Below are 27152 nucleotides of genomic sequence, written 5' to 3'. Positions count from 1 at the left end.
TTCAAGTCGGTGGTAAACAGGCAGCCCCAGGCTAATGAAGTTGGGACGGCTCCGGAAGGAAGGAAGCGAAAAGAGAAAGTGAGTCCATCTGGTGAGGCTTTTTTTTTCCATTTTGGGAAAGACTGCCCAAAGAAACTTTTTTTAAAAGCCAAATTAGATCCTTAAGCAAAAAAATTAAGCGGCAAAATTAACTTTTATTAGATTGCTTTGGAAAGTTTTTTTTCTTTGTAACTATACTTTGTGGATTGGAGTGCTTGCAACGTTTTTCGTTTCTCCTCCTAAAGTGAAAGGAGTAATTTTTTTCAGCTGCTTTTTGTTACATTATTTTTTGACTTCTGGACTAAAACCTTCCTTTTTTATTTTAACAATTCTTCCTATTACTTGTTATTAAATTTCATTAAAGAACTTTGTTTCCTATAAGCCAGAGATAAATATTAGAAAGTGAAAACTAGCAACACTGCCACTTGGAGATCAGAGGCTGGAGTTTTTGAAACAATGTATCTCTTCTTTTTTCCTCTTTGATCTTACTGACTTTGTAGCTGAAATATTTGCAATTTGTTTACAGAAACTGATAAAGAGCCAAGGGCAAGAATTGTTTTTGCAGATGCTTTTGAGAACTATTTTGGCAGGGGAGAGAAAGGGAAAAAAAATAGAATCCTTCTCTTTTGAAGAGCACAAAAGAACTTCTGCTTAAGTCAACCTAAAATTAAAAAATAAAAGAGGCCTGGAAGGCTAGAGTGGTAGTGGCTACTAGTTTTTTTTCTTTTCCTTCTTCTTTTTTGGAAACATGGATCAATATTCAGATGAGGAAACCTTAAAATTCCAAAATATCTTGGCTGGAATTCAAAACCTATTGGAAGTATATGGGAGAATTGAGAAGAAGTTGCTAAAACTAGTGCTCCTCACAGCAAAAGATGAAGGGGTTGGAGCTCCGAAAATTAAAGGGGAGACTGAAGATATAGAAGATAAAAACAAGACAACAGATGAATTTATTAATAGAGCAAATGTGGGTGAAAGTGGAACGAAGGGCATATGGAAGAGAGAATTTGATGAATTGGAGCTCTACCCCAGATTCCAAGATACAGAAGAAGAAAAAAGGATAATGATGATGGATTTAAGAAGATAATTTTTTTCAGAAGCATGATTGACAACCAAAGACAAGCTAATTTTAATAACAACTGGTGGGCAACGAGATTACCTGAGAGATACTTCAAGCAACGAAGTGTGGAGAGAAGTCTTTAAAAACCTTATAAAGGAGATAAAAAGAAGACTGACATCACAATTGGCAAGAGAGAAGACTGTTTTGTTACTGGAAAAATACAGGTTGACAATGAAAGTTGATAATAAAAAATAAGTTAATTTTTGGTTGATCAATAAGTAGGAATTTAGTAATTTTAGATTGTTTTAGATTGTTATTAAATGTTTATTTGTCATCAAATAATTAACTATAATAACAATAATGAAATGATAATGGATACAGCTTAATTATATATATATATATATATATATATATATATATGTATATGTATATGTATATGTATATGTATATGTATATGTATATGTATATGTATATGTATATGTATATGTATATGTATATGTATATGTATATGTATATGTATATGTATATGTATATGTATATACAATAATACAATAGTAGAGTTGGAAGGGACCTTGGAGGTCTTCTAGTCCAACCCCCTGCCTAGGCAGGAAACCCTATACCGTTTCAGACAAATAGCTATCCAACATCTTCTTAAAGACTTCCAGTGTTGGGGCATTCACAACTTCTGGAGGCAAGCTGTTCCACTGATTAATTGTTCTCACTGTCAGGAAATTTCTCCTCAGTTCTAAGTTGCTTCTCTCCTTGATTAGTTTCCACCCATTGCTTCTTGTTCTACCCTCAGGTGCTTTGGAGAATAGTTTGACTCCCTCTTCTTTGTGGCAACCTCTGAGATATTGGAATAATGCTATCATGTCTCCCCTAGTCCTTCTTTCTCTTAAGCTAAACATACCCAGTTCCTGCAACCGTTCTTCATATGTTTTAGTCTCCAGTCCCCTAATCATCTTTGTTGCTCTTCTCTGCACTCTTTCTAGAGTCTCCACATCTTTTTTACATCGTGGCGACCAGAACTGAATGCAGTATTCCAAGTGTGGCCTTACCAAGGCATTATAAAGTGGTATTAACACTTCACGTGATCTTGATTCTATCCCTCTGTTGATGCAGCCTAGAACTGTGTTGGCTTTTTTGGCAGCTGCTGCATACTGCTGGCTCATATTTAAATGGTTGTCCACTAGGACTCCAAGATCCCTTTCACAGTTACTACTACTGAGTAAGGTATCACCTATACTGTACCTGTGCATTCCGTTTTTGTTGCCTAAATGTAGAACCTTACTCTTTTCACCATTGAATTTCATTTTATTAGATAGTGCCCAATGTTCAAGTTTGTCAAGATCCTTCTGTATCTTAAGCCTATCTTCTGGAGTGTTGGCTATTCCTGCCAGCTTGGTATCATCTGCAAATTTGATGAGTTCCCCATTTATTCCCTCATCCAAATCATTGATGAAGATGTTGAAGAGTACTGGGCCTAAAACAGAGCCTTGGGGTACTCCACTGCATACTTCCCTCCATGTAGATGCAGTTCCATTGAGAACTACACGTTGAGTGCGGTTGGTCAGCCAGTTACCAATCCATCTGGTGGTGATGCTGTCTAACCCACATTCTTCTACTTTATCTAGTAGTAGGTTATGGTCTACCTTATCAAAAGCCTTACTGAAGTCCAAGTAAACTATATCAACGGCATTCCTCTGGTCCACTAATTTTGTCACATTATCAAAGAATGCAATAAGATTAGTCTGGCATGATCTGTTTTTGACAAATCCATGTTGGCTTTTGGCTATTACTTTGTTTGCTTCTAGGTGTTCGCAAATTCGTTGCTTGATTATTTTTTCCAGAATTTTTCCTGGTATTGAGGTTAGGCTGATAGGTCTGTAGTTTCCTGGATCTAATTTTTTCCCTTTTTTGAAGATGGGAACCACATCAGCTCTTTTCCAGTCCTCTGGTAGTTCCCCGGTGTTCCAGGATCTCTGAAAGATATAATTCAGTGGTTCTGAGATCTCGTCTGCTAGTTCCTTCAGAACTCTGGGGTGTAATCCATCCGGTCCTGGTGATTTGAACTCATCTAGGGTAGACAGGTGCTCACTTACCATTTTCTTCCCTATTTCAATTTGTGTTCCTAATTTTGTGGTGCTGCTTTTGATAGGTTGGACTGTTTTATCCCTTTGTGTAAAGACAGATGCAAAACATGAGTTAAATAGTTCTGCTTTCTCCCTGTTGCTTGTCACCTTCTTGCCACTTTCTCCTAGCAATGGACCAATTGTTTCCTTAACTTTTTTCTTGTTTTTAACATGTTGGAAGCAGCATTTTTTGTTAATTTTTACTTTTGTGGCAAGCCTTTCTTCATTGTGAGCCTTAGCTTTCCTCACTTCATCTTTACAGGCTCGGGCTATTTGCTGATATTCTGCCTTAGTTATGTCCCCCTCCTTCCACTTTTTATATATGTATATGTATATGTATATGTATATGTATATGTATATGTATGTATGTATGTATGAATGGTTGACAACTGGAAAAACATACTTGATTCAGAAAGATGCAACTAAAGGAACAATACCTGAAAACTACAGACCAATAACATGCTTGCCAACAACCTTTAAATTACTCACAGGCATTATTGCAGATAACATTATGGATTATTTGGAAACAAACAACATCTTGCCAGTAGAGCAAAAAGGCAACAAAAGAAGGAGTAGGGGCACAAAAGATCATTGATAAAATGATATTAGAAAATTGTAAGAAAAGAAAAACGAACTTGAATATGGTCTGGATTGATTATAAAAAAGCATTCGACTCATTGCCACATAGTTGGATCATAAAATGCTTAGAAACAACTGGCATTAGTAAAAATATTACATCCTTCACTGAAAAGGCGATGAAACAATGGAGAACTGAGTTGGCAGTAGGGAATGAGAACTATCGAATGGTTAATATCAAGCGAGGAATTTTCCAGGGTGATTCACTTTCACCTCTTCTCTTCATCATCGCGATGATCCCACTATCAGTAATCTTAAAAAAAATGAAATTAGGCTACCAAACAGCCAAAGAAGCTGAAAAAATTTCACATTTATTATATATGGATGATTTGAAATTCTATGGAAAGTCAGAAATAGAAATCCAATCACTGACAAACACAGTCCGAGTATTCAGCAATGATATTTCAATGCAGTTTGGCATGGAAAAATGTGCCACTGTATCCATAAAAACAGGCAAAATCACTACATGTGAAGGAATTGAAATGCCCAATGGCCAACTAATTAAATGCAATGAAAATGAAGCCTACAAATACTTAGGCATTTTGCAGTTGGATAACATCAAACATGGAGAAGTAAAAACTATTGTCAGGAGAGAGTACACCAACAGAGTTAGGAAAATTTTGAAATCTAAATTAAATGGTGGAAATACAATCAAGGCCATAAATACCTGGGCAATACCAGTTATAAGATACACAGCTGGTATAGTTAACTGGACACAAGCTGATTTGGACATTTTGGACCGAAAAACAAGGAAACTAATGACAATGCACTACAGTTTACATCCACGCGGTGACACTGATAGACTATACCTGCCCCGAAAATCAGGTGGCAGAGGATTATTACAAGTGAAGCAAATAGTTGAAGAAGAAAAACATGCACTGGCTGATTATTTAAAAGAAAGTCAAGAACATCTATTAATCGAAGTAAAGAACAAAAATCTACTGAAGGCCCAACAGACGAAACAAGAATACAGAAAAGATGTGATAAAATCAAGAATGGAGAGTTGGCAGAACAAAGCCTTACATGGTCAATTTCTGAAAAAATAAAAGATAAAGTGGACAGTGAAAAAACTTGGTTATGGTTAACAACAGGTACATTAAAGAAAGAAACAGAGTCACTAATCCTGGCTGCGCAAGAACAAGCTATCCGAACAAATGCCATTAAGGCCAAAATCGAAAAATCCTCTGACGATGCCAAATGCAGACTCTGCAAAGAAGTTGATGAAACTGTTGACCACATACTCAGCTGCTGTAAAAAAATCGCGCAGACTGATTATAAATTGCGGCACAATTCAGTAGCACAAATGATCCACTGGAATTTGTGCAAAAATTATAATATTAAAACAACAACAAACTGGTGGGAACATAAGCCTGAAAAAGTCACCGAAAATCAGATGGTCAAGATCCTGTGGGATTTTCGTATACAAACAGACAAAATACTAGCGCATAACACACCAGACATCACACTGGTTGAGAAAAAGAAGGTTACAATCATAGACATCGCAATACCAGGTGATAGCAGGGTTGAGGAGAAGGAACATGAAAAAGTCGCGAAATACCAGGACTTAAAAATTGAAATCCAACAATTATGGCACAAACCAGCAGTGGTAATTCCAGTGGTAATCGGCACACTGGGTGCTATTCCAAAAGCACTGGAATTACATTTAAAACAGTTAAAACTTGACAAAATCACCATCAGTCAAATGCAAAAGCTGCACTGCTTGGATCTGCACGTATGTCCTAGGCCCCTGGGTGGGACCCGACTAGTAATCAATGCCAAATCCGGCGAATCAACTGGCCGTTGTGATACACTCGTATAATAATAATAATAATAATAATAATAATAATAATAATAATAATAATAATAATAATAATAATAATAATAATAATAATAATAATAATAATAATTTATTTATTTATTTATTTATTTATTTATTTGTTAGCCGCACCCTCTCTAGAAGGACTCGGGGCGGCGTACAATAAAAACACATAAAATACAAATATAGACAGTACATACACATAAATATAGACGTATATGTGGAGGAGGTAGACAGATAAATGGAAATAGAATTAAGATTGCAATTTAAAATCCCCTAAGTAAAATTACAAGATTAAAAACCCATCAGGAGCGATATGATCAAACTATGGTTGAGCCAGGCCAGCTACTTGGAAAAGGTGGGTCTTGAGCTTTGCACGGAAGGAGCGGAGGTCAGAGGTAGTCCTGATATCCGGGGGGAGGTCATTCCACAGGGCTGGGCCCGCCACAGAGAAGGCTCTGCTCATAGGCGCCGCCCCCCGACACTGTCTGGTGGACGGCACCTGGAGAAGTCCCTCTCTGTGCGAGCGAATTGGTCGCAGGGATGTATGGGGCAGGATACGATCCCGCAAGTAGCTAGGTCCTGTGCCATGGAGCGCTTTAAAGATCGTTATCAAAACCTTGAAACGCACCCGATAGACCACAGGAAGCCAGTGCAGCTCACGCAGGAGAGGTGTCACATGGGAGTACCTTGTACTCCCCATAATCACCCGCGCGACCACATTCTGGACCAACTGTAGTCTCCGAGTGCATTTCAAGGGAAGCCCCATGTAGAGAGCGTTGCAGTAGTCGAGGTGAGACGTCACCAGCGCATGAGTGACTGTGCGTAAGGCATCCCGGTCCAATAGGGGGCGCAATTGGCGCACCAGGCGAACCTGGTGGAATGCCCCCCTTGCCACGGCTGTCACATGGTCATCCATGGACAGCCGGGCATCCAGGAGGACGCCCAAAGTGCGCGCCCGCTCCACGGGGGCCAGTTTTACGCCCCCAATGGCCAGAGATGGAATTAACTGGTTGAACTGGGGGGCCGGAACCCACAGCCACTCCGTCTTCGAGGGGTTAACAAACTTTTATTAACAAACGTTTATTTAGGTCTTGTCATAAAGGTGTAATGTTTTTTGGGTTTGATGAGAGGAGGTGGGATATAAATAGTAAATGATTTTTAGCCAAGTATAATAACAACAATGAAATGTCAATGGATATTGTTTAATAATATATACATGCTCTGGTATTGATAAAAGCAACTTGGATACAAACTCTAAACAGCGAATTTGAGGGAATAAAGGGAAAGATTTAGAAATTTTATTAATTGACTTTTACTTAGAATATGTCATAAAAGTGTAATGTTATTGGAGTATTTTTGAAATAGCTAATGAATGCAATTATGTGGTTGTGTCTTTAAGTATGAATAATTTGAGATAAAAGCACGTTTAAATAATTGTAGACAAATGAGATTGTGGTACATTGATAGTAAGATATACAAAGATTTTTGATTTAAAGTATATAATTTAATATGAACTATAAGTAATGACTGTGGAAGAAATGCACGAAAGTTATCTGTAACCAATCTACACACTTTCTACAAGATGTAATGAAGAATGGTTCTTTTTTGTGTTTTTGTTTAATTAAAATAAAATAAAAATAAAAAAAAGTTCTGAGAATTTTTTCAGAAGAGATTAATTTTGAGTTCTTCATGTGGAAGCATTTCTGGTTGTTCTATATTCCTCCTAGACATTGATACTAGGTGATTAATAGTTCCTTAATATCTGTCTTTCTTCTTTGCATAATCTATAAGTAAATGTTTCATGCCACAGTTGCTTTCTTTCCATGCTGATGCCATGACCTCTCCATCATGTAATACCATAGAATTATATCCATTATTGTATCAAAGGATGACCTTTGATTCACAAACTGCATATCTCCATAAACTGCAACATTCTCAGATATATTGATAAGAGGTGAATTTTCCATATTGAAGCTAATAAAAACCAGCATACCAGAATTCATAATTTTAAAAGTCTAAGTACCTTATATTACAAAGTGTACAATGCATGTAGTGGACTTCCATTCATAATTTGAAGTACAAACAACAGTGTAAAACTAAAAATCTTATTAGTCTTATTCAACATTGAAAATGAAGAGGCAAGTATTCACAAACAGTGCAATGGTGCTGCAGTGATTAAGTTAACCCCTACCCCCCCACACACACATATTGGTGGCTTTGTGTTTTCATTGTATCTCTATCAGCATAAATAAACTTTCAAGGTTATTCTACCAGGAATAAATTGAAATTTTATCTGCTTGTGGGACAAAATCCAATATACAAATATAAGAAATAAAATGAACAAAGTTAGTTCAAATGAGAATGAAAGGTTTGGGGAGAGCAGGGATCCCATTAGTGACAATGAATTATAATGGGGAAAATATATTTTTAGCATTTTACTTAAGTGTCGTTTTAACCCAAAACTTTTTCATTGCTCTTTTAACTTCCTGATTTCTCAGTGTATAAATTAGTGGGTTCAAAACAGGGGTAATTGCACTATACATAAGAGTCAGTATCATGTCTCGTTGAGATGATGTACCCACTGTAGGAATCATGTAATTAAGCAACACAGGAACATAAAGTAAAGCCACCACAGACAGGTGAGATCCACAAGTGGAGAAAGCTTTCTGCCGCCCACTCTGTGACTGCAATTTGAAGAGGAGGAAAGTAATAATGTAGAGATAGGAGAGGACTGTGATAAGAAAAGGACCAATTGCAATGCAGCTGGTCACAGTATTGAGAAGCATAAGGCTGAGTTGTGTGCCACCACAAGCCAGTTTTAACAATGGTTTTGTATCACAGACAAAATGTTCAATATGATTTGGTCCACAAAAAGGTAGATGAGCAGTCACTACTGCATGCATTAAAGCATGAAGAAAACCAGTGGACAGAGAAGCTGCTGCCATCAGGATGCAAATCTCTTTTCTCATGATGATGGTATAATGCAAAGGCTTGCATATAGCAACATAGCGGTCATAGGCCATGACACCAAGAAGAATAGCTTCACTGCTGCCCAGGAAGTAGAAGAAGAACATTTGGATCATGCAGTCATTGAAGGAAATGATCTGCAGTTCTGACAGAAAGCCAGAGAGCATCTTTGGTACTGTTGTTGAAGAATGGAAGATATCAAGGCAGGAAAGGTTTCCAAGGAAAAAGTACATGGGGCTGTGAAGGTTTTGTTCGATTAAAACTACAATAAAAATAGCTCCATTCCCAAGTAACGTTGCCAAATACAACATCAGAAAGATTGCAAAGAGTATTTTCTTAAGGTCCAAAACTTTGCTAAAGCCTAAAAAGATGAATTCTCTAACTTCTGTTTGGTTTTCCATCACTAAAAGGGAAGCAGAAGATGATACAAATAGACAGAAATAATTGTTCAATATTACAAAAAAATACATACAAGTCAAACATAATAAAACTTAACTAATAAGATACAAGTATGTAACAAATAACAGAAAAAAAGAAGAAAAAATATGAAGCACAGAATTTTTTTTGATACATTAGGAGCATTATTTTATTGAAATAAGAACATAAGACATTTACAATAGCAATGGGTAAGCAGACACTATTCATGTTTCTCAGTCAGAATAAACCTACCAAATGCAAGCTGTAGTTATAGTATAATATTCTTTGCCTCTTCTGAGAAGAATGATTTTCTGAATGTACCTCTATATTGTAACTATGGAATATCTGGCTATATATCCCAGAATTGGATGAAACTTCTTTTTTTAATTCACAATGAATGCTATAAATTATTGGTGACATTAACCTTTCTGGGAAACTATTGTTGTTGGTGTTGAACAGGTACACTTTCCCTTTGTTATAAAGAAGAAACACATTTGTACCTGAATCAATCAATCCAATTTAGCCTCTTTATTTTATCCATGCACTTATTCAATTCTTTCTTGGTAACTGATGATATTTATCTAATCTGTTACTTGTATGTTTGAAAGATTTTTTTGTGTTAGTTTATCGCTATTAGCTGTATGTATGTATGTATGTATGTATGTATGTATGTATGTATGTATGTATGTATGATGTATTTATTTATTTATTTATTTATTTATTTAAAATATTTAAATTTATATGCCACCTATCTTGCCTGGAGACCACTCTAGGCAGCTTACAGCATTTATAATTTCAGACAATTATCCAATGATTCAAAGCTAGTTTAAAGTTCATTTTTGTAATACCTCACACTGGTCATATATCATATATTACATATTGATACACTTTGATACTTACTCTCCGGCCAAGAAGTTATATATCTACCAAGTGTGAAGTAATGTCGAATCCATAAAACATATTGGAGTAAGGTAAAATGGGATTGCATAATTTTAGAATTGATCTATGCTGGGTGTTCTGGTATAAAATGATTATCTTGTGTGAAGTTGACCATTTGTCTTCTTCTTTCTTTTGGGGTTTGTATTATTAGTGACTCTTTCATAAAACTATTTTTATGAGGATTTTTATTAAATAGACAATATTTAAAACTAATATAGAAAACAGTAAAATAAGGAACTTTATTAATATGTAAAAATTTAGCACATTATTTAATTCAGAAAACTGGCAGGCAAACAGTTCAGGAAACATTACATTTGCTTCAACTGCGAAAAGTTTGAAAATGAAGAAATTGTGGAAACTGATACAATGTTCAGCTACAATGGAATTTATAACAGAAAATGTGATACACTGCAGAACTTTTGAAGACTTCTTGCCACAACAAAGAAAAATGAACTTTGGAAATTTTAAATTTTTGTACACAGTTCTGGTCCTCAAAAGTCAATGTTAATTGAGATGGTGAAATTAGGAGAAGGTCTTTAAACAATAGCATTCCAATTTTCTTTGGACAGGTTTGCCCATTTTGTTCCTTGGTTTCCTGAAACTATGGAATTGGGGACTCAGACAAATTTAAAATATAAATATTATTATATTGGTTCTTTGTCTGATCTTTGATTTAACTAATCAGATGAAGACAACTGCCTTTTCCAAGTCAAAATAATAATAAAAAAATAAATAAAATAGCTGCTCTTGGTATTTCTTCTGAATGGTTTCAATTCTAGCTGAAGGAAAGATGAGAGCTAACATCAGAGCAAGAGAGAAATGCAGAGTTTTCCTTCTTATTTTATAAGAAATTTCATTGAAAAGATCTTGCCTATTGGCCTGATAATAAAGATAATGGATTAAGATGAGTTCATAGACTCTGGCAATATTTATTTCTATATAATTATTGTCATCATCCCGCATTGTTTTTCCAAGACTCAGCAATCAATTTGGCAAATATGAAGGGTTAAAGGGAATGTTTGAACAATCTTAATCTGGAAAAATATTGTTGAATCATTTTTAATATTGTTTTATTTCTGTTGCTACTAGAAACACCATATACTAAAGGATTGATGACACCAAGTTTTTTTTTTCAAACTGGGCTCCATTTTTGAACTAAATATGCTTACCAAATAAATTTTAGTGCATGTGACTGCTTTTTTGAGCATTGTTTCCTGCTATTACTAGTTCCACTCCATCCTATCTATCTTGATTTTGCTGTAGTTTTATGTTTGAGCAAACAAATTGGAATACAATATTGAAAGCAAATCATATACACTTTAATTTTGTACCACGGATATCCCAAGATACTACTGCTTTCATTAAATGATGACAGCAGTGTTGCCCATCATGCCAAAAGTGCTGGGTGTTTTGTATGTGTGTGAAATATCATGAACCAAGGAACATATTTTATGTCAACATGGCTCTGGGATACCTTAGTCAGACTGATACTCCCCATAATCTTCAGACAATACTAATATGAACCCAGAGAGAATAAAGAAAATGTCTCAGCATATTTTTAAAAAGTGCACAGAAAATATAAATGGAAAGTTTAAAAGTTTTCATTTTTAGAACACCATTACTGACTCTAAAAGAGATTTGGTCATATCAAATGCCTAGATGATAAATCTATGTAGACTACGATGAACTCCAAGGAATAATGGGTTACTACTAACTAATTATATTTAGGTTTAGATTTAATTGTATTCCAGAAAATTTTCATTAGGTCAGCAACTAAACAGCAATTAAATATATTCTTATATTTATAATCTCCAATTAGCCCAAGATTTATCATGACATTTTTGAACCAAGTGTTGCTTGCAACGCATGTGTTATTATGCACATGTTATTATTACCTTCATTTAATAATACAAAACCCTTCAGAAAAAGCATCAAATTTAGTATAATTAAGATTTGGAAACACAATAAAAACAGATTGCAATTATATTGTATTAGAATACTTCACAGACTATCAAGCAATGTCCTACAATTTTGACAACGGCTAAACTGTTGATAATATTACAGAAAATCATGAAGCACATAAAGAGTTGGGCATTAATAAATTTAAAAAAATAAACCCATAAAGGCAGACCTTGATAATATTAACCTATTTAAATACATAAAGGCAATAACAAACCTTATCAGAATTGGACAAAAATATTATATGACATATATGAATACAAATATATAGATAGATATGCGAGTAGCCACAAATGTTACATGATTTTATAGTTCTGTTTTGATATTGTTGTTTGTTGTTTTTAACTTGATGTTAGCCATATAGAGTCACATTTGAAAGGACATATATGGAGAGAGAGGGAGAGGGAGAGGGAGAGGGAGAGAGTTTATTCTGCCTAGAATAAAGCATCCAAAAGACAGTCCAACTAGATTTATTGATAGCATTAGTTTGAATCAAGGAACTAGTATACTCCATAGATACACAGTGTGCAACTTTGATTCTCCCTCCAGCCCTTCCTTCACTATTTTATCTAGATTGATCTGATGCTCACATACCTGTAAATTGTACAGTTTACTTTTAAACTATAAATGTGATTAAAGGAAAAATATTTAAAATAAACATCTCTGGAATAAAACACACACATATATGTTTTTACTAAATATTAAGTCATACCTTAATGAAACTTCTTGCTCAATTATGTAAGGTTGATAAATAAAGATGAGAATGGTTTGAGAGGAAATGAATGGATATTTATAAAATATCTATCTATCTATCTATCTATCTATCTATCTATCTATCTATCTATCTATCATCTATCATCTATCTATCTATCTATCTATCTATCTATCTATCTATCTATCTATCTATCTATCTATCTATCTATCTATCTATCTATCTAAACCCTCAGCAGAATATACCTTCAACAATTTTTAACTTTGCTTCTGTATTTGATTTAAGTATAGTATTTACTGCACATGGGAAGAAAACACACACACACACACACACACACACACAGCAGTATGCTCATATGGGGATACATCTACAGAATTTAAGAACATAAAGAACTAGTTCAATCAATTAATACTACTAAAACATAAGGGGCAACTCCATTTTTCTAAGTGATTTGGGGGGGAATCACTTTCCTATTGATCATTAAACTTAGAAATTATGTTATGGAATCTGATTAGGGTTGAACCTTCAATACTGTTTAAAGTTAAGGGGGAAATAAATAAATAAGGTAGATGCCTCATATCTTCTGGAAAACAAATGCATGGATATTATTGGAGAACCAGGCCATCCAACTGGTTCCTCCCCATCAGGAAGGGCGGGGTTTTTATTCCCACCTGTTTGGGAAATATCTGCAGGATAAAGTCGCTCAAATCCGGAAGGATTGGGTCCCCTTCAGTGGCCCAGTCGAGACGCCAGTGGCGAGTCTTGAGAAACCTTTTTGGGAGGAGTTTGACTTGGTTGTCATCGAGGATTTGGACAGATTGCGTGGACGATTGCGACCTACCACATGTTTGCTGGACCCGTGTCCCTCCTGGCTTGTACTGGCATCCTGGGAGGTTACACGCCACTGGCTCCTGGGCCTAGTGAACACTTCGTTGGGTGAGGGGTCTCTCCCGGCCGCCTTGAAAGAGGCCGTGGTGAGACCCTTGCTCAAGAAGCCTTCCCTGGACCCTACGGAGCTGGCCAATTATCGTCCTGTCTCCAACCTTCCCTTTTTGGCGAAGGTTGTAGAGAGTGTGGTGGCTTCTCAGTTTCCACGACATCTGGAGGAGAATGATTATCTAGACCCGCGCCAGTCCGGCTTTCGCCCTGGGCACAGCACAGAGACGGCCTTGGTCGCGTTGGTAGATGATCTCTGGAGGGCCAGAGATAGGGGTTGTTCCTCTATCCTGGTCCTATTAGACCTCTCGGCGGCTTTTGATACCATCGACCATGGTATCCTGTTGCACCGACTGGAGGGGTTGGGGGTCCGGGGCACCGTTTGCGGTGGTTCGGCTCCTACCTCTCCGGCCGGACGCAACGTGTGTTGGCAGGGGAGCAGAGGTCGACCCTAAGCCCCCTTACTTGTGGGGTGCCACAGGGGTCGGTCCTCTCGCCACTCCTGTTCAACAGATACATGAAGCCACTGGGTGAGATCATCTGTGGTTTCGGGGTGGGATATCATCTGTACGCTGATGATACTCAGCTGTACATTTCCACCCCGAACCACCCCAACGAGGCCGTCGAAGTGATGTCCCGGTGTGTGGAAGCCGTACGGGTCTGGATGGATGACAACCGACTCAGGCTCAACCCTTCCAAGACGGAGTGGCTGTGGGTTCCGGCTCCCCGGTTCAACCAGATAATTCCATCTCTGGCCATTGGGGGCATTCAACTCGCCCCCGTGGAGCGAGCGCGCAATTTGGGCGTCCTCCTGGATGCCAGGCTGTCCATGGATGAACATGTGACAGCCGTGGCCAGGGGGACGTTCCACCAGGTTTGCCTGGTGCGCCAATTGCGCCCCCTATTGGACCGGGACGCCCTACGCACAGTCACCCATGCGCTGGTGACGTCTCGCCTGGACTACTGTAACGCTCTCTACATGGGGCTTCCCTTGAAATGCACTCGGAGACTGCAGTTGGTCCAGAATGCGGCCGCGCGGGTGATTATGGGGAGTACTAAGTACTCCCATGTGACACCTCTCCTGCGCGAGCTGCACTGGCTTCCTGTGGTCTATCGAGTGCGTTTCAAGGTCTTGATTACGATCTTTAAAGCACTCCATGGCTCAGGACCTAGTTACCTGCGGGATCGTATTCTGCCCCATACATCCCTATGACCCATCCGCTCGCACAGAGAGGGACTTCTCCAGGTGCCGTCCACCAGACAGTGTCATGGGGCGGCGCCTAGGAGCAGAGCCTTCTCTGTGGCGGGCCCAGCCCTGTGGAATGACCTCCCCCCGGATATTAGGACCACTACTGACCTCTGCTCCTTCCGTGTCAAGCTCAAGACCCAACTTTTCCAAATAGCTGGCCTGGCTCAACCATAACTTCGTAACGCTCCTGATGGGTTTTTTAATTTAGTAATTTTATTTAAGGGGATTTTAAATTGTGTTTTAATTGTCTTTCACTTATAAGTCAACTCTCCTCCATGCACATATGTATATGTCTCTGTTCTTTTTGTATATATGTTTATCCTATGTGTATTTTTATCCGTTTTGATTGTACGCCGCCCCGAGTCCTTCGGGAGAGGGTTGCGGCTAATCAAATAAAATTATTATTATTATTATTATTATTATTATTATTATTATTATTATTATTATTATTATTGCATCAACAGAAGTGTATCACAGCTGCCAGTTGTTTCGCCGGATTTGGCATTAATTACTAGTCGGGCCCCACCCAGGGGCCTAGGACGTCGTAACGTATTTTCGTAATATGTGTGCAGATCCAAGCAGTGCAGCCTTTTGCATTTGACTGATGGTGATTTTGTCAATTTTTAACTGTTTTAAATGTAATTCCAGTGCTTTTGGAATAGCACCCAGTGTGCCAATTACCACTGGAATTACCACTGCTGGTTTGTGCCATAATCGTTGGATTTCGATTTTTAAGTCCTGGTATTTCGCGATTTTTTCATATTCCTTCTCGGCGACTCTGCTATCACCTGGTATTGCGATGTCTATGATTGTAACCTTCTTTTTCTCAACCACTGTGATGTCTGGTGTATTATGCGCCAGTATTTTATCCGTTTGATGATGATGATGATGATGATGATGATGATGATGATGATGATTATTATTATTGTTGTGGTACCCAAGAATTCCGGGGTATAGAGAGCAATTTTAGATCTAAAAACATTGAACCGCTACATTGTCTATCGGTGGTTCAAAATGCATTCTCTGCACACCATCCTCCAGGTGGTCAGGAAAGGTGACTTCCTCATGTCGGTAGATTTGACCGAAGCTTACCTTCATATCCCCATCTTCATAGACCACCAAAAATATCTCTGCTTCTCCTATGGGGGAGGCATTTCCAGTACCAAACTCTTCTGTTCGGTCTATCCTCTGCCCCCAGGGTATTCACAAAAGTACTGTTACCTGGATGACATCCTCTTGTTGTCCAGGTCTCCGGTTCAGGCAGAAAGAGATCTCGCCCTCACCATTCACACCTTGCAAAATCACGGGTTCGGGGTGAATCTCAAAAAGAGTCACCTCATTCCCAGCTCTCGCCTTCTCCACCTCGGGGGTGTTGATAGACACCATGGCGGAGAGGGTGCTCCTATCCAATGACCGCATTCTCAGTCTGAGGGAACTTGTCAGGAATGTGCTATGTCTACGCAAGGCATCCCTTCTTCTCTCCCAAGTCTTGGGCAACATGGTATCCTGCTTCGGGATTGTTCCATGAGCCAGTTTTCACAGCAGGAGCCTTCAATGGTTCATGCTTCCACATCAAAAGGCCGATATGAGCAGCTCTCCTCTCAGGGTCCCCATTCCCAGATAGGTATTACACTCTCTCAAATGGTGGCAGTTTCCAGCGATTTTGCAAGGGACCTTGTTTAGGGAGTCGTGCCGTCTCACACCTACAATGGATGCAGGTCTGAAACAGCAAAAATTGGCTAGAATTGCGGTGGTTTGCCTCATCCTCAGATACTTTCACCACAGAGTTCAGACCCGACACATATTAGTCTTCACAGACAATTACACGACCAAGGCACACATAAACAGACAGAGGAGAACTCATTCCTGGTCCTTGATGCAGGAGTCCAAACTGTTGTGCCAGTGGGTGGAATCTCACCTGTCATCTCTCAGGGCAGAACACATCTCAGGGGTCTCCAATGTCCAAGCAGACTGGCTGAGCCAGACAGCGATAGATCAGGCAGAGTGGAGCATCCATCCGAACCTCTTCCATCAACTGACACTATGGTTCGGCCTCCCAGTCCTAGACCTGTTCATGATGGCAGACAACAACCAGGCACCCAGGTATTACTCGAGGTTCATGGACCCCATGGCAGAAGGAATAGACACTCTCAGATGCCAGTGGCCCAGGGGTCTCCTGTACGCATTTCTTCCCCTTTCCCTCATTCAGAGGGTAATTCAAAAAATGCTGGAGGCAGAACTGTTGCTGCTAGCGCCGAATTGGCCACGCCGGCCTTGGAATGCCGACCTAGTGACTCTGTCAATCTCCACCCCATGGCACATCCCACTGTCTCTCCTGTCTCTACACCAAGAGCCAGTTTGTCATGCCGACCCCCAGTGGCTGCAATTAACCACATGGGGTTTGAGCGGCAAGCCTTAACAGCCGATAACATCTCGCTCAACGTCATTGCTACCATTCAGGCATCACGCATAAGCTCTACTAACTGCATTTATGATGCCACGTGGCATACTTTTGCTCTGTGGTGTTCCAACCAGACTGTTGACCCACTTAGGGCATCCATTCCTCAGATATTGGACTTCCTGCACAGGGGCCTTGATCAGGGACTTACCCCTAACATGCTACGCTGACAGGTGGCCACTCTGGCCTCTGTTCTAGACGGCCTGGCATCCAAACGTCTACCTTCTCACCTCTTGATCTGGAGATTTCTCCATGGAGCGTCCAACCCGCGTCCCCCTGCCATACATAGATATCCGACTTGGCACTTACCTCGTGTCCTAGAGGCTTTGACTTCTGTGCCCTTTGAACCTATGAGATCCACTTCTTTGAAACTGTTGTCCTTTAAAACACTGTTTTTGGTGGCTGTAACCTCAGCCAGACATATTTCTGATTTGGCTGCTCTTTCAGTCAGATATGATTTGTGCGTGTTCCATCCAGACCGAGTTGTCTTAAGACTGGACCCGAAGGTCAATAGCTGTTTCCACCAAGGTCAGGAGTTGACCTTACCTGATTTCTGTCTGTCTCCCTGTCACTAGAGGGAGTGCAAGTGGCGTACTCTTGACGTACGTCGTGCCTTCAAGATCTACATCGACCACACTGCCTCGTTCCGCCACTCGGAAGATCTCTTCATCTCCTTTTGCCAGGCCTCCTTGGGTACTAAGGCTTCATCGTCTAGTCTGGGGCGCTAGATAAAAGCCTGCATTAAACTGTCTTATGAACCTCAATCCATACAGGTCCCTGCAAACATTACAGCACTACATGCAGTGCTGTGACATCTGCGGCTTGGTCCACTCAAGCCACCTTGGAAGAAGTCTGCCAGGCAGCCCCCTGGGCATTTCCCACAATCTTCATGCGTCATTACAAGTTGGACAAATATGTGTCAGCTGACACGGCCTTTGGGTGCAGGGTGCTGCAACAAGTGCTTGTGCCCTAACGGACCTTTTTTACAATTTCTCACCCTAGTGGACAGCCCAATCTTTGGTACATCCCAGTCTTGCTGCTGTCTGTACAATAACAAGAAATGGGCATTGGTCCTTACCTGATACGCTCATTTTCTGGTAGAGTAGAGACAGCAGCCAGCCCCGCACTAGCATGAGTCATACAAGGGGATTCCTTGTGCAGAGGAGAGAGAGAGAGATACAGTGACTATGGACTTTCACTTTTTGCTCACAATTCTCACTTGAGTTTACAGTTTTCCTTCATCTTAAACTGGGGAGGAGCCACAAGGGCCCGATGACATCATAAGTGTAGACTCAATCTGATTGGTTAATGGATGGAGCATACCCAGTCTGGCTGCTGTCTCTACTCTACCAGAAAATGAGCGTATCAGATAAGGACTAACACCCATTTACACTCTTTAAATTTAATGAAGGGGAAGAATGATAGTGTTTCTGAATTTAGATTTAGCATGGTTGAAGTAGGAAAGATTTTACTTTGAAATAAGAATTAAATATCACATATTAAAATTGGAGTAAATATAAGATATTTCTCTGCTATATACTAGGTAACCCTTTTCTGTGTGATTCTCATGAATTTCAGCAGAAACAAAAATATTAAAATATTTGCCTAAATGACCAATAAGGCATTATTAAATTAAAAATACTATAAAACATAATTATCTTCTATTAAATATCTTACAATTTTGTTCATATATATGAAATAGGAGAATTCAAAAATTCATTTCCAGACATACATTATACATAGACATAGACACACAGAAATCATCATTCCTTTCAACAGAAAGTGAACATTTTGTCATTTTAACTTCCTTGTTTCTCAGAGTATAAATAAATGGGTCCAAAACTGGGATAATTATACTATAAATCAGTGTTATTATCATGTCTTGTTGAGAGGAGATATCCACAGTAGAAGCATGTAGTTAAATAAATAGTGTAATATAGAGTAAAGCTACTACAGTTAGGTGGGATCCACAAGAAGAAAATATTTTTTGCAAACCATACTTGGGCTTCATTTTAAAGAGAAGGTAAGTAGTAATATAAAGATGGGCATATGAAGATAAAAGGTAATATGGCAACAGTTTTAACAATGGCTTGATGTCACAGATAAAGTGCTCAATTATATTTGGTCAACAGAAGGGAAGGGTAGCAGTCATGATTGCATGCATCAAAGCCTGAAAAAAAAGGCCATAGACCAAGAAGCTATTGCCATTAAAGTATGAACATCTTTTCTCATGATGAAAGCATAGTGCAAGGAGTTGCATTTTGCAACATAGCAGTTATAGGCCATGATTCCAAGAAGTGTGCCTTCCGTACCACCCATAAAGTAAAAAAAGAAGAGTTGGACCATGCAGCCATTGAAGAAGATGGTTTGTAGCTCTATCAGAAATCCTCGTAGCAACTTTGGAACAGTTACTGTGGAATAGATGATGTCTAGGCAGGAAAGATTTCCAAGGAAAAAATGCATGAGTCTGTGAAGGCGAGGTTCAGCTAAAATTACAATCATAATAGTACCACTGCCTACTAATTTAGTCAAGTACAACAGAAGAAAAAATCCAAAAATTACATACTGAAGTTCCAAATTACTTTTTAGTCCTTGCAAGATGAATTATTCCACCTTAATTAGAATAGTACAGAATATCGTTGGATGGAACCATGAATCTAACCCCTGCTTAGGCAGGAAATACTATATTATTTCAGACAAATGATTCTCCAATTTCTTCTTAGAGAATTCCATTGTTGGAGCATTCACAATTTCTGAGGCAATTGATTAATTATTCTATCAGGAAATTTATTCTTAGTTGTAGGTTGCTTCTCTCCTTGATAAGTATCGATCCATTGCTTCTTCCCTTGCCTTCAAATGCTTTGGATAATACTTGACTGTCTCCTCTTTGTGGCAATCCCTGAGATATCAAAACATTGCTATCATGTCTCCCATAGTCTTTCTTTTCATTAAACTGGATATACACAATTGTACAACCATTCTTTAGATATTTTAGCCTCCATCATCATGGTTGCTCTTTTCTGTACTCTTTTTAGAGCAGTGGTTCTCAACCTGTGGGTCAGGACCCCTTTGGGGGTGAAATGACCCTTTCACAGGGGTCACCTAAGACCATCGGAAAACACATATTTTCAATGGTCTTAGGAACCAAGACACCAATTTTATGGCTGGTGGTCACCACAACATGAGGAACTGTATTAAAGGGTCACAGCATTGGGAAGGTTGAGAACCTCTGTTCTAGAGTCTCTACATCTTTTTTTACATCATGTTGACCAAAACTGGCTGCAGTATTCTAAGTGTGGCCCTACCATGGCATTATAAAGTGGTATTAACACTTCATGTGATGTTGATTATATCCCTCTGTTAATGCAGCCTAGAACTGTTTGGTTTTTTGCAACTGCAGTCCACAGCTGGCTACTATTAAAATGATTGTCTACTAGGACTCCAAGATCCCTCTCACAGTTACTCCTATTGAGTGAGGTATCACTTATACTGTATTTGTGGATTTTGTTTTTCTTGATTAAATTAGAACCTTACTTTTTTCACCATTGAATTTCATTTTGTTAGATAGTGCCCAATGTTCAAGTCTGTTAAGTTAATTCTGTATCTCAAGCCTATCTTCTGGAGTGTTGGCTATTCCTACCAGTTTGGTGTCACCTGCAAATTTCATGAGTTCCCCATCTATTCCCTTGTCCAAATCATTGATGAAGATTTTGAAGAATACTGGGCTTAAAACAGAGCCAACCTCACTGTATACTTCCCTTTATGTAGATCCAGTTCCACTGAGGAATCCATAACTAAAAAGGAACCAGAAATTTGTAAATGTGAATAGAAATAATAAAGTGTTGAATAATATTTTGCCAGTTTCTTATGGCTACAGAGGGACATATACATTTTTGGCAACAGAATAATAATGAAAAATTAATAATATGATATGACTAAGAAAAATAAATAAATATAGAACAAGCTACTTATCTGAAGCAAAACCCACTTTTCTCTGGGTAGAAATGGTAGAAATTAAGAGATAAGGCATTAAGTATTTAGATCAATGGTGTAATAGAAATACTCAAAGCTCTACAATGGCAAAAACTATGCAAGCATTATTAAACCTTATTAGTAAGACATAACCTATCAGTCTACTATAAATTGGTCACAGAATGTTGTTTGTTATATCTGAGAAAGAAGAATGCTAGTTTAAATTAGGTTCCCTCATCTGAAAGATAAAGTATATAATATATCTTATGGAAAACCTTTCCATAATTCTTCAGATCAAGTTTGTGGAATTTTATTTAATCTAAAACATGTTTCAATCTGCTCATTATAGAAATATCACATAAATATTTCATAAACATTTTCTGCTTGCACATTGGGTATGATGTAACTTTTATTATTTTCATTTGCTAGAAATTATGGATTCAAATGATCTTAGAAATCACTATTGTCAATTTCAAAGAAATGCAGTTGCTCATACATAACTAAAAAAAAAAAGATTTCTTCAGACCCAAGGATCCCAAAACAGCAAGGAGCCTGCACAAGTGTAATATTCTAATTTTTACCCATTCATAATATTGTTTTACTCATGTTTAATTAAATTTTTAAGTGAAGTTTTAATGTTTTTATTGTTTGAGATTGGCAGACATATGAACATGATACATACATACATATATACATACATACATACATACATATATACATACATACTATAAGAGAAATTAATCAACAATAGAAGATAATTAGCTAATCTTATTTAGCATCCATCTTGCTTTATTAAAGCAGGGTGGTCATTGATAATCTATGTTTATTTAGTGTGTTTTAGAGCTTATTCTTAATGATTTCTTGATTCCTAGGAAGTACTTCCAACAATTACACATGGAGACAATTTCAGAATCATTCAATAATAGCACAAGTAAAATTATTATTGCTCCCTATTTCTTCAATGCTGGTCCATGTAGTTGTAATCACAGATGTAACATTATTTACCAAGTGTGAAATAATATTCGTTCATACAGATTGAGTTCATGCAAATAGGTAGCACTAATGTAGAATGAATATAGCTTTGGATTGACCTTCTTCTAAGTCCATTCTTCTTGCCAACATTTTATTAACAATCTAGGTATTATTATCAGTGACTTGGCATGGGCAGTGAGGGTGGTTGCCTATTTATATGAAGCTACTTCTCCAAATATCCTTTTATGGATTTGGGTAGGATGTGTTGGTTTCTTCTTTAATTGTTATACTATTTGATGATTATTTGTGGTGATTAGAATCTAGGTCCTGCTTACCTCAATGCAGGGAATACCCACATACTTTTTCAAAAGGATAGCTATCCACTTACCCAACTATAGCACAAATGGCACAATTCATACATAGTAACAACAAGAGAGAGCCACTTTGGTGAGATAGTTAAAATGCCAGGTTAGAAACTGAGAAACCATGGTTTCTACACCCCCCTCCCCTTTAGACATAAAGCCAGTTGGGTGATCTTGGGTAAGTTACTCTCTCTCTCAGCCCTAGCAATGCCAAACTATTTTTGCCAAGAAAACAGTATGAGTTTGTCCAGATAGTCACCAGAATTTAAAAAAAAACTGACTAGAAGGTACCAAATTTCAATCTACATTAACACAGAAACCACCAAGAGGACACTAATTTCAGCAGTATTTTGACATGGAGAAGTGAGTGTGCTTGTTTTTTGTATATTGTCCTATCAGGCTTTTGTGGATTGTTGTTGTTGTTGTTGTTGTTGTTGTTCTTCTTCTTCTTCTTCTTCTTCTTCTTCTTCTTCTTCTTCTTCTTCTTCTTCTTCTTCTTCTTCTTCTTCTTCTTCTTCTTCTTCTTCCTCCTCCTCCTCCTCCTCCTCCTCCTCCTCCTCCTCCTCCTCCTCTTCCTGTGTTGTTCTTGTGATCCCTATCCTATCCTAGGATGCTTGCTATACATTTATCAGCACACCACTGGCTGGTTGCCACTCAGTCAAAATATTGGTATGTATTGTACAGGAAGTTCATGGTTAAGAAATTTCCAGTTTTAAAAATGTTACATATTCATGAAAAATTTGTCAAAAAGAATACCTTAGTACTTCATTTAAACTAGTAGAAACTGCACTCAAAATCAGATATTTGTCTTGTTAATATTTCTAATACTTCAGAAAAGATACTTGCACATGATTGAAAGAAATAATATATCAAATAAATCTGAGGATAACAAACCCAAATCAACTGTCCATTTCTCCTAGATAATCAGATAATTCATTTCTTTAGAAAATCTCTTGCCCAATCAAGAATGACATTTAAAGATAAAAACATTAATTATGTATACTTTGAGAAGCATAGGATGAACTATGACCACTTATTTCTTAAAACCCAACTAAATTTCATGTATTCCAGTAATTTTCTTGAATTCATCATCTTTATAAAACATTCTTGGCTGCCACTGGAGAAAAGAAGGTACAGTCCCCAGAGTAGTGTGCTCCTGTGTGGGTATTTTTTTAAAAAAATTTGAGAATATAAGCTATTTATCCTTTCAAATAAGTATATTTTTAAAGTCTAAGATTAATTTCCCAAGGCACTGGAATAGTTACCACAAAGCTCTTCTTGAGTGATAATTAAAGCAAGTTCAGTCTGCTATGCTAATAGGCCAAAACAATATAAATAAGAACTGTGGGGGAAGGAGTATATGTAAAAACAATTTGATAAAATATAACTATATTTAAAAGAGTACTTGCAATTAATAACATGCCTAATCAACATTATTCAATTGCTTCTTTTTAGATGTATCTTCTAAATTGATTGCTGTAGCAAAATCTAAATACTTTTATAATTTGTTTTATTTCATTGGGTGATAAGGACTTATAATAGAAAACCCAGGTATACCAGGCACCTGTCTTAGTCTGTCTATCTATGGGTGATTCTGATATAGGATATCATCAAATCTATAGATCACACTGATCTAAATATGCACTTCATAAAGTCCAATCTAAAATTGGTGGACTGAATGTTACTAACCATCCTAATATTTATAGATTTTTAAATTTATTTCATTAAGTGTATGTTAATGCAAAATGTGGAATTTATTGTTTATGTTTTAGATACAACATGGTTGCAGATAGGAGAACTTAACTCTAAAAATGAATGAAACATCCTGTTTTGAAATGGGAAAATATGAAATTGTAAATATTATAGAGAGATTTTTTTTCCCTTGTTGTATTTTTATAATTAAATCAAAGATATGGTTGTCCAAGTCTCAATGGATTTTAATGGAAACACAAAAACTAGAACCTACAACAGAAAAAATACATTTAACATACTTGCCATTTAAAAAAGTGTTGTAAAACATTAACTCGATTATATATTTCAGTATCTATATACACTTTGAGAATTTATTTTCATCAAAAAGTTTAAGTCTTTTTCCCAAATAACTTTTTCAATAATATTTTAACCTCCTAATTTCCCAGTGTAGAGATAAGTGAGTTTAAAACTGGAGAGAGTGAGATATCATTTTCTTTCACCAAAAAGTGAACATCTTTCTGTCCAAAATTACTTTCAATGTCATTTTAACTTCCTGGTTTCTCAGAGTATAAATTAGTGGGTTCAAAAATGGAGTAACTGCACTATATATGAGTGTTATTATCATGTCTTGTTGAGAAGAGGTACCCGCACTGGGAATCATGTAGTTAAACAACACAGGAATATAGACTAAAGCCACCACAATTAGGTGGGATCCACAGGTGAAGAAGGCTTTTTGCCAACCACTCTGGGACTGCACTTTAAAAATAAGATAAGTAATGATATAAAAGTAGGAGAAGAGTATGAAAATAAAGGGACTCATAACAACACAGCTGGTTACAATACTAAGGAGCATGAGGTTGAGGTGTGTGTCTCCACAGGCCAATTTTAACAAAGGTTTGATATCACAGATAAAGTGTTCAATTATGTTTGATCCATAGAAAGGAAGACGAGCAGTCATGATTGCATGCATCAAGGCATGGAAAAAGGCAATAGACCAGGCAGTTATTGTCATTATAATACAGACATCTTTTTTCATGATGAGAGTATAACGCAAGGGGTTACATATTGCAACATAGCGGTCATAGGCCATGATTCCAAGAAGTATGACTTCACTACCACCCATGAAGTAGAAGAAGAAAAGCTGGACCATGCAGCAATTGAAACAAATGGTTTGTAGCTCTATTAGCAATCCTTGTAGCATCTTTGGAACAGTTACTGTGGAGTGAATGATATCAAGGCAGGAAAGATTTCCAAGGAAAAAATACATGGGGCTGTGAAGGCGAGGCTCAGCTAAAACTATCATTACAATAGCTCCATTCCCCACTAATGTGGCCAAGTATAACAAAAGAAAAATACCAAATGCTATATACTGGAATTCTAAATCATTCTTTAGTCCCAACAAAATGAATTGTTCCACTTTGGACTGGTTCAACATAACTGAAAAGGAAGCATAAAGTAATAAATGTGGATGGAAACAACAAGTATCGATTAATGTTTCTTATGAATAGAAACAGAGAAGTATATATAGAGAAAGAGTGTAATAATAATGGAACATGACTAATATGATATGTCTGAGAAATAAAGAATAGAAAACAAGCTATTTATCTGAAGCAAAGCTCACTTTTCTCTATGGTAGAAATTTAGGCATAAGCATAAGTAATATCAATAAAGGACATTATTTGTAGCTGAGGGTTGAAACTGAGGAGTCCTTGGTGCTTTCTGAGTGTGATTGTTTTCTTGTAGATGTTTCATTACCTGAACTAGAGATTTCTAACATTAATGAAATTACTTATTTTGCAAAATGAATTGTTTTTAAGGAAAAAAAAACATGCTCGGAGAGCATCAAGGATGCTCCTAAAGTAATATTTTTTATATCTCTAGTAATATGTAGAGGTCTACAGTGGCAAAACATATGCAGGTATTATCCAGTCCTTATTAGTAAGAATTATAACATCTATGTATGTATGTATGTATGTATGTATGTATGTATGTATGTATGTATGCATGCATGCATGCATGCATGCATGCATGCATGCATATGTATATTTGTGCTGTATTTGTGCTGATAAATAAATAAAGGGGTATATCTGGGCATACCAGGGGTTGTAACACAAATACATGTATGTATGTATGTATGTATGTATGTATGTATGTATGTGTACAAAAAGTATCCATGCACTCAATCAACTACAGCACATCTGGCACAATTCAGATACCGAAACAATAAAAACAAAGAGCCAGTTTGGTGTAATAGATAGAGCACTAGGCTAGAAACTGGGACATTGGGAGTTCCAATCCTGATGACTTCTTAGTTATAGCTAACTATGACACCTAGTATGCTGATCAATTGTTGAGAGACTTGATTTGCACTGGGGTGGAGAATGACGCCAACAGAACTGGTTGTTACACATTTATCACACTGATAGTTCAAATATTACCATATAGGTTGTACATGAAGGTCATGATTAAGAAATTTTCATTTTAAATTTTGGCTTAATACATATACAATCTTTTATTAACACAAAAGTTTTCAGAAAGAATACTTCATTTAATCCAAATTAAAAGTGCAAACTGCATCCAAAGTAGATTTCTGAAAACATTTTAAATAAAGTGCTGTCAATTTGATAACTTCAGAAATAAATATATGCAATACATATACTTTAGCATGTATGATGTATATAGTTTAGCATGAAGAGATAATTTAGATAATATTAAACTTTTCATTTTAAGTAGTATACAATATAAATAGATTACCTTTGCTTCCAGAAGGAAAACCTCTAGTTTGCTTGCTTTGCAAAAAATCTGAGTGGGATTTTTCTTCCATTGGATGC

General features: G+C 37.4%; 2 protein-coding genes across 2 annotated transcripts; both read right to left on the bottom strand.

The window, feature by feature from the left end:
- Positions 1-8121: 8121 nt before the first annotated feature.
- On the bottom strand, positions 8122-9054 carry LOC309401503 (olfactory receptor 12D1-like; the record flags this gene model as incomplete). The annotated part of the gene is made up of 1 exon (XM_081970565.1): positions 8122-9054. One exon carries the CDS (start codon positions 9052-9054, stop codon positions 8122-8124), a length of 933 nt encoding a protein of 310 aa, XP_081826691.1.
- Positions 9055-24817: 15763 nt separating this feature from the next.
- Positions 24818-25756, bottom strand: LOC309401501 (olfactory receptor 12D1-like; the record flags this gene model as incomplete). The annotated part of the gene is made up of 1 exon (XM_081970563.1): positions 24818-25756. One exon carries the CDS (start codon positions 25754-25756, stop codon positions 24818-24820), a length of 939 nt encoding a protein of 312 aa, XP_081826689.1.
- Positions 25757-27152: the final 1396 nt, after the last annotated feature.

This window comes from Natrix helvetica (assembly GCF_964273705.1).
Source record: "Natrix helvetica genome assembly, chromosome: Z".
Lineage (NCBI taxonomy): Eukaryota > Metazoa > Chordata > Lepidosauria > Squamata > Natricidae > Natrix > Natrix helvetica.
The sequence above is the reverse complement of the archived record's forward strand: the minus strand, read 5'-3'. Positions and strand labels throughout refer to the sequence as shown.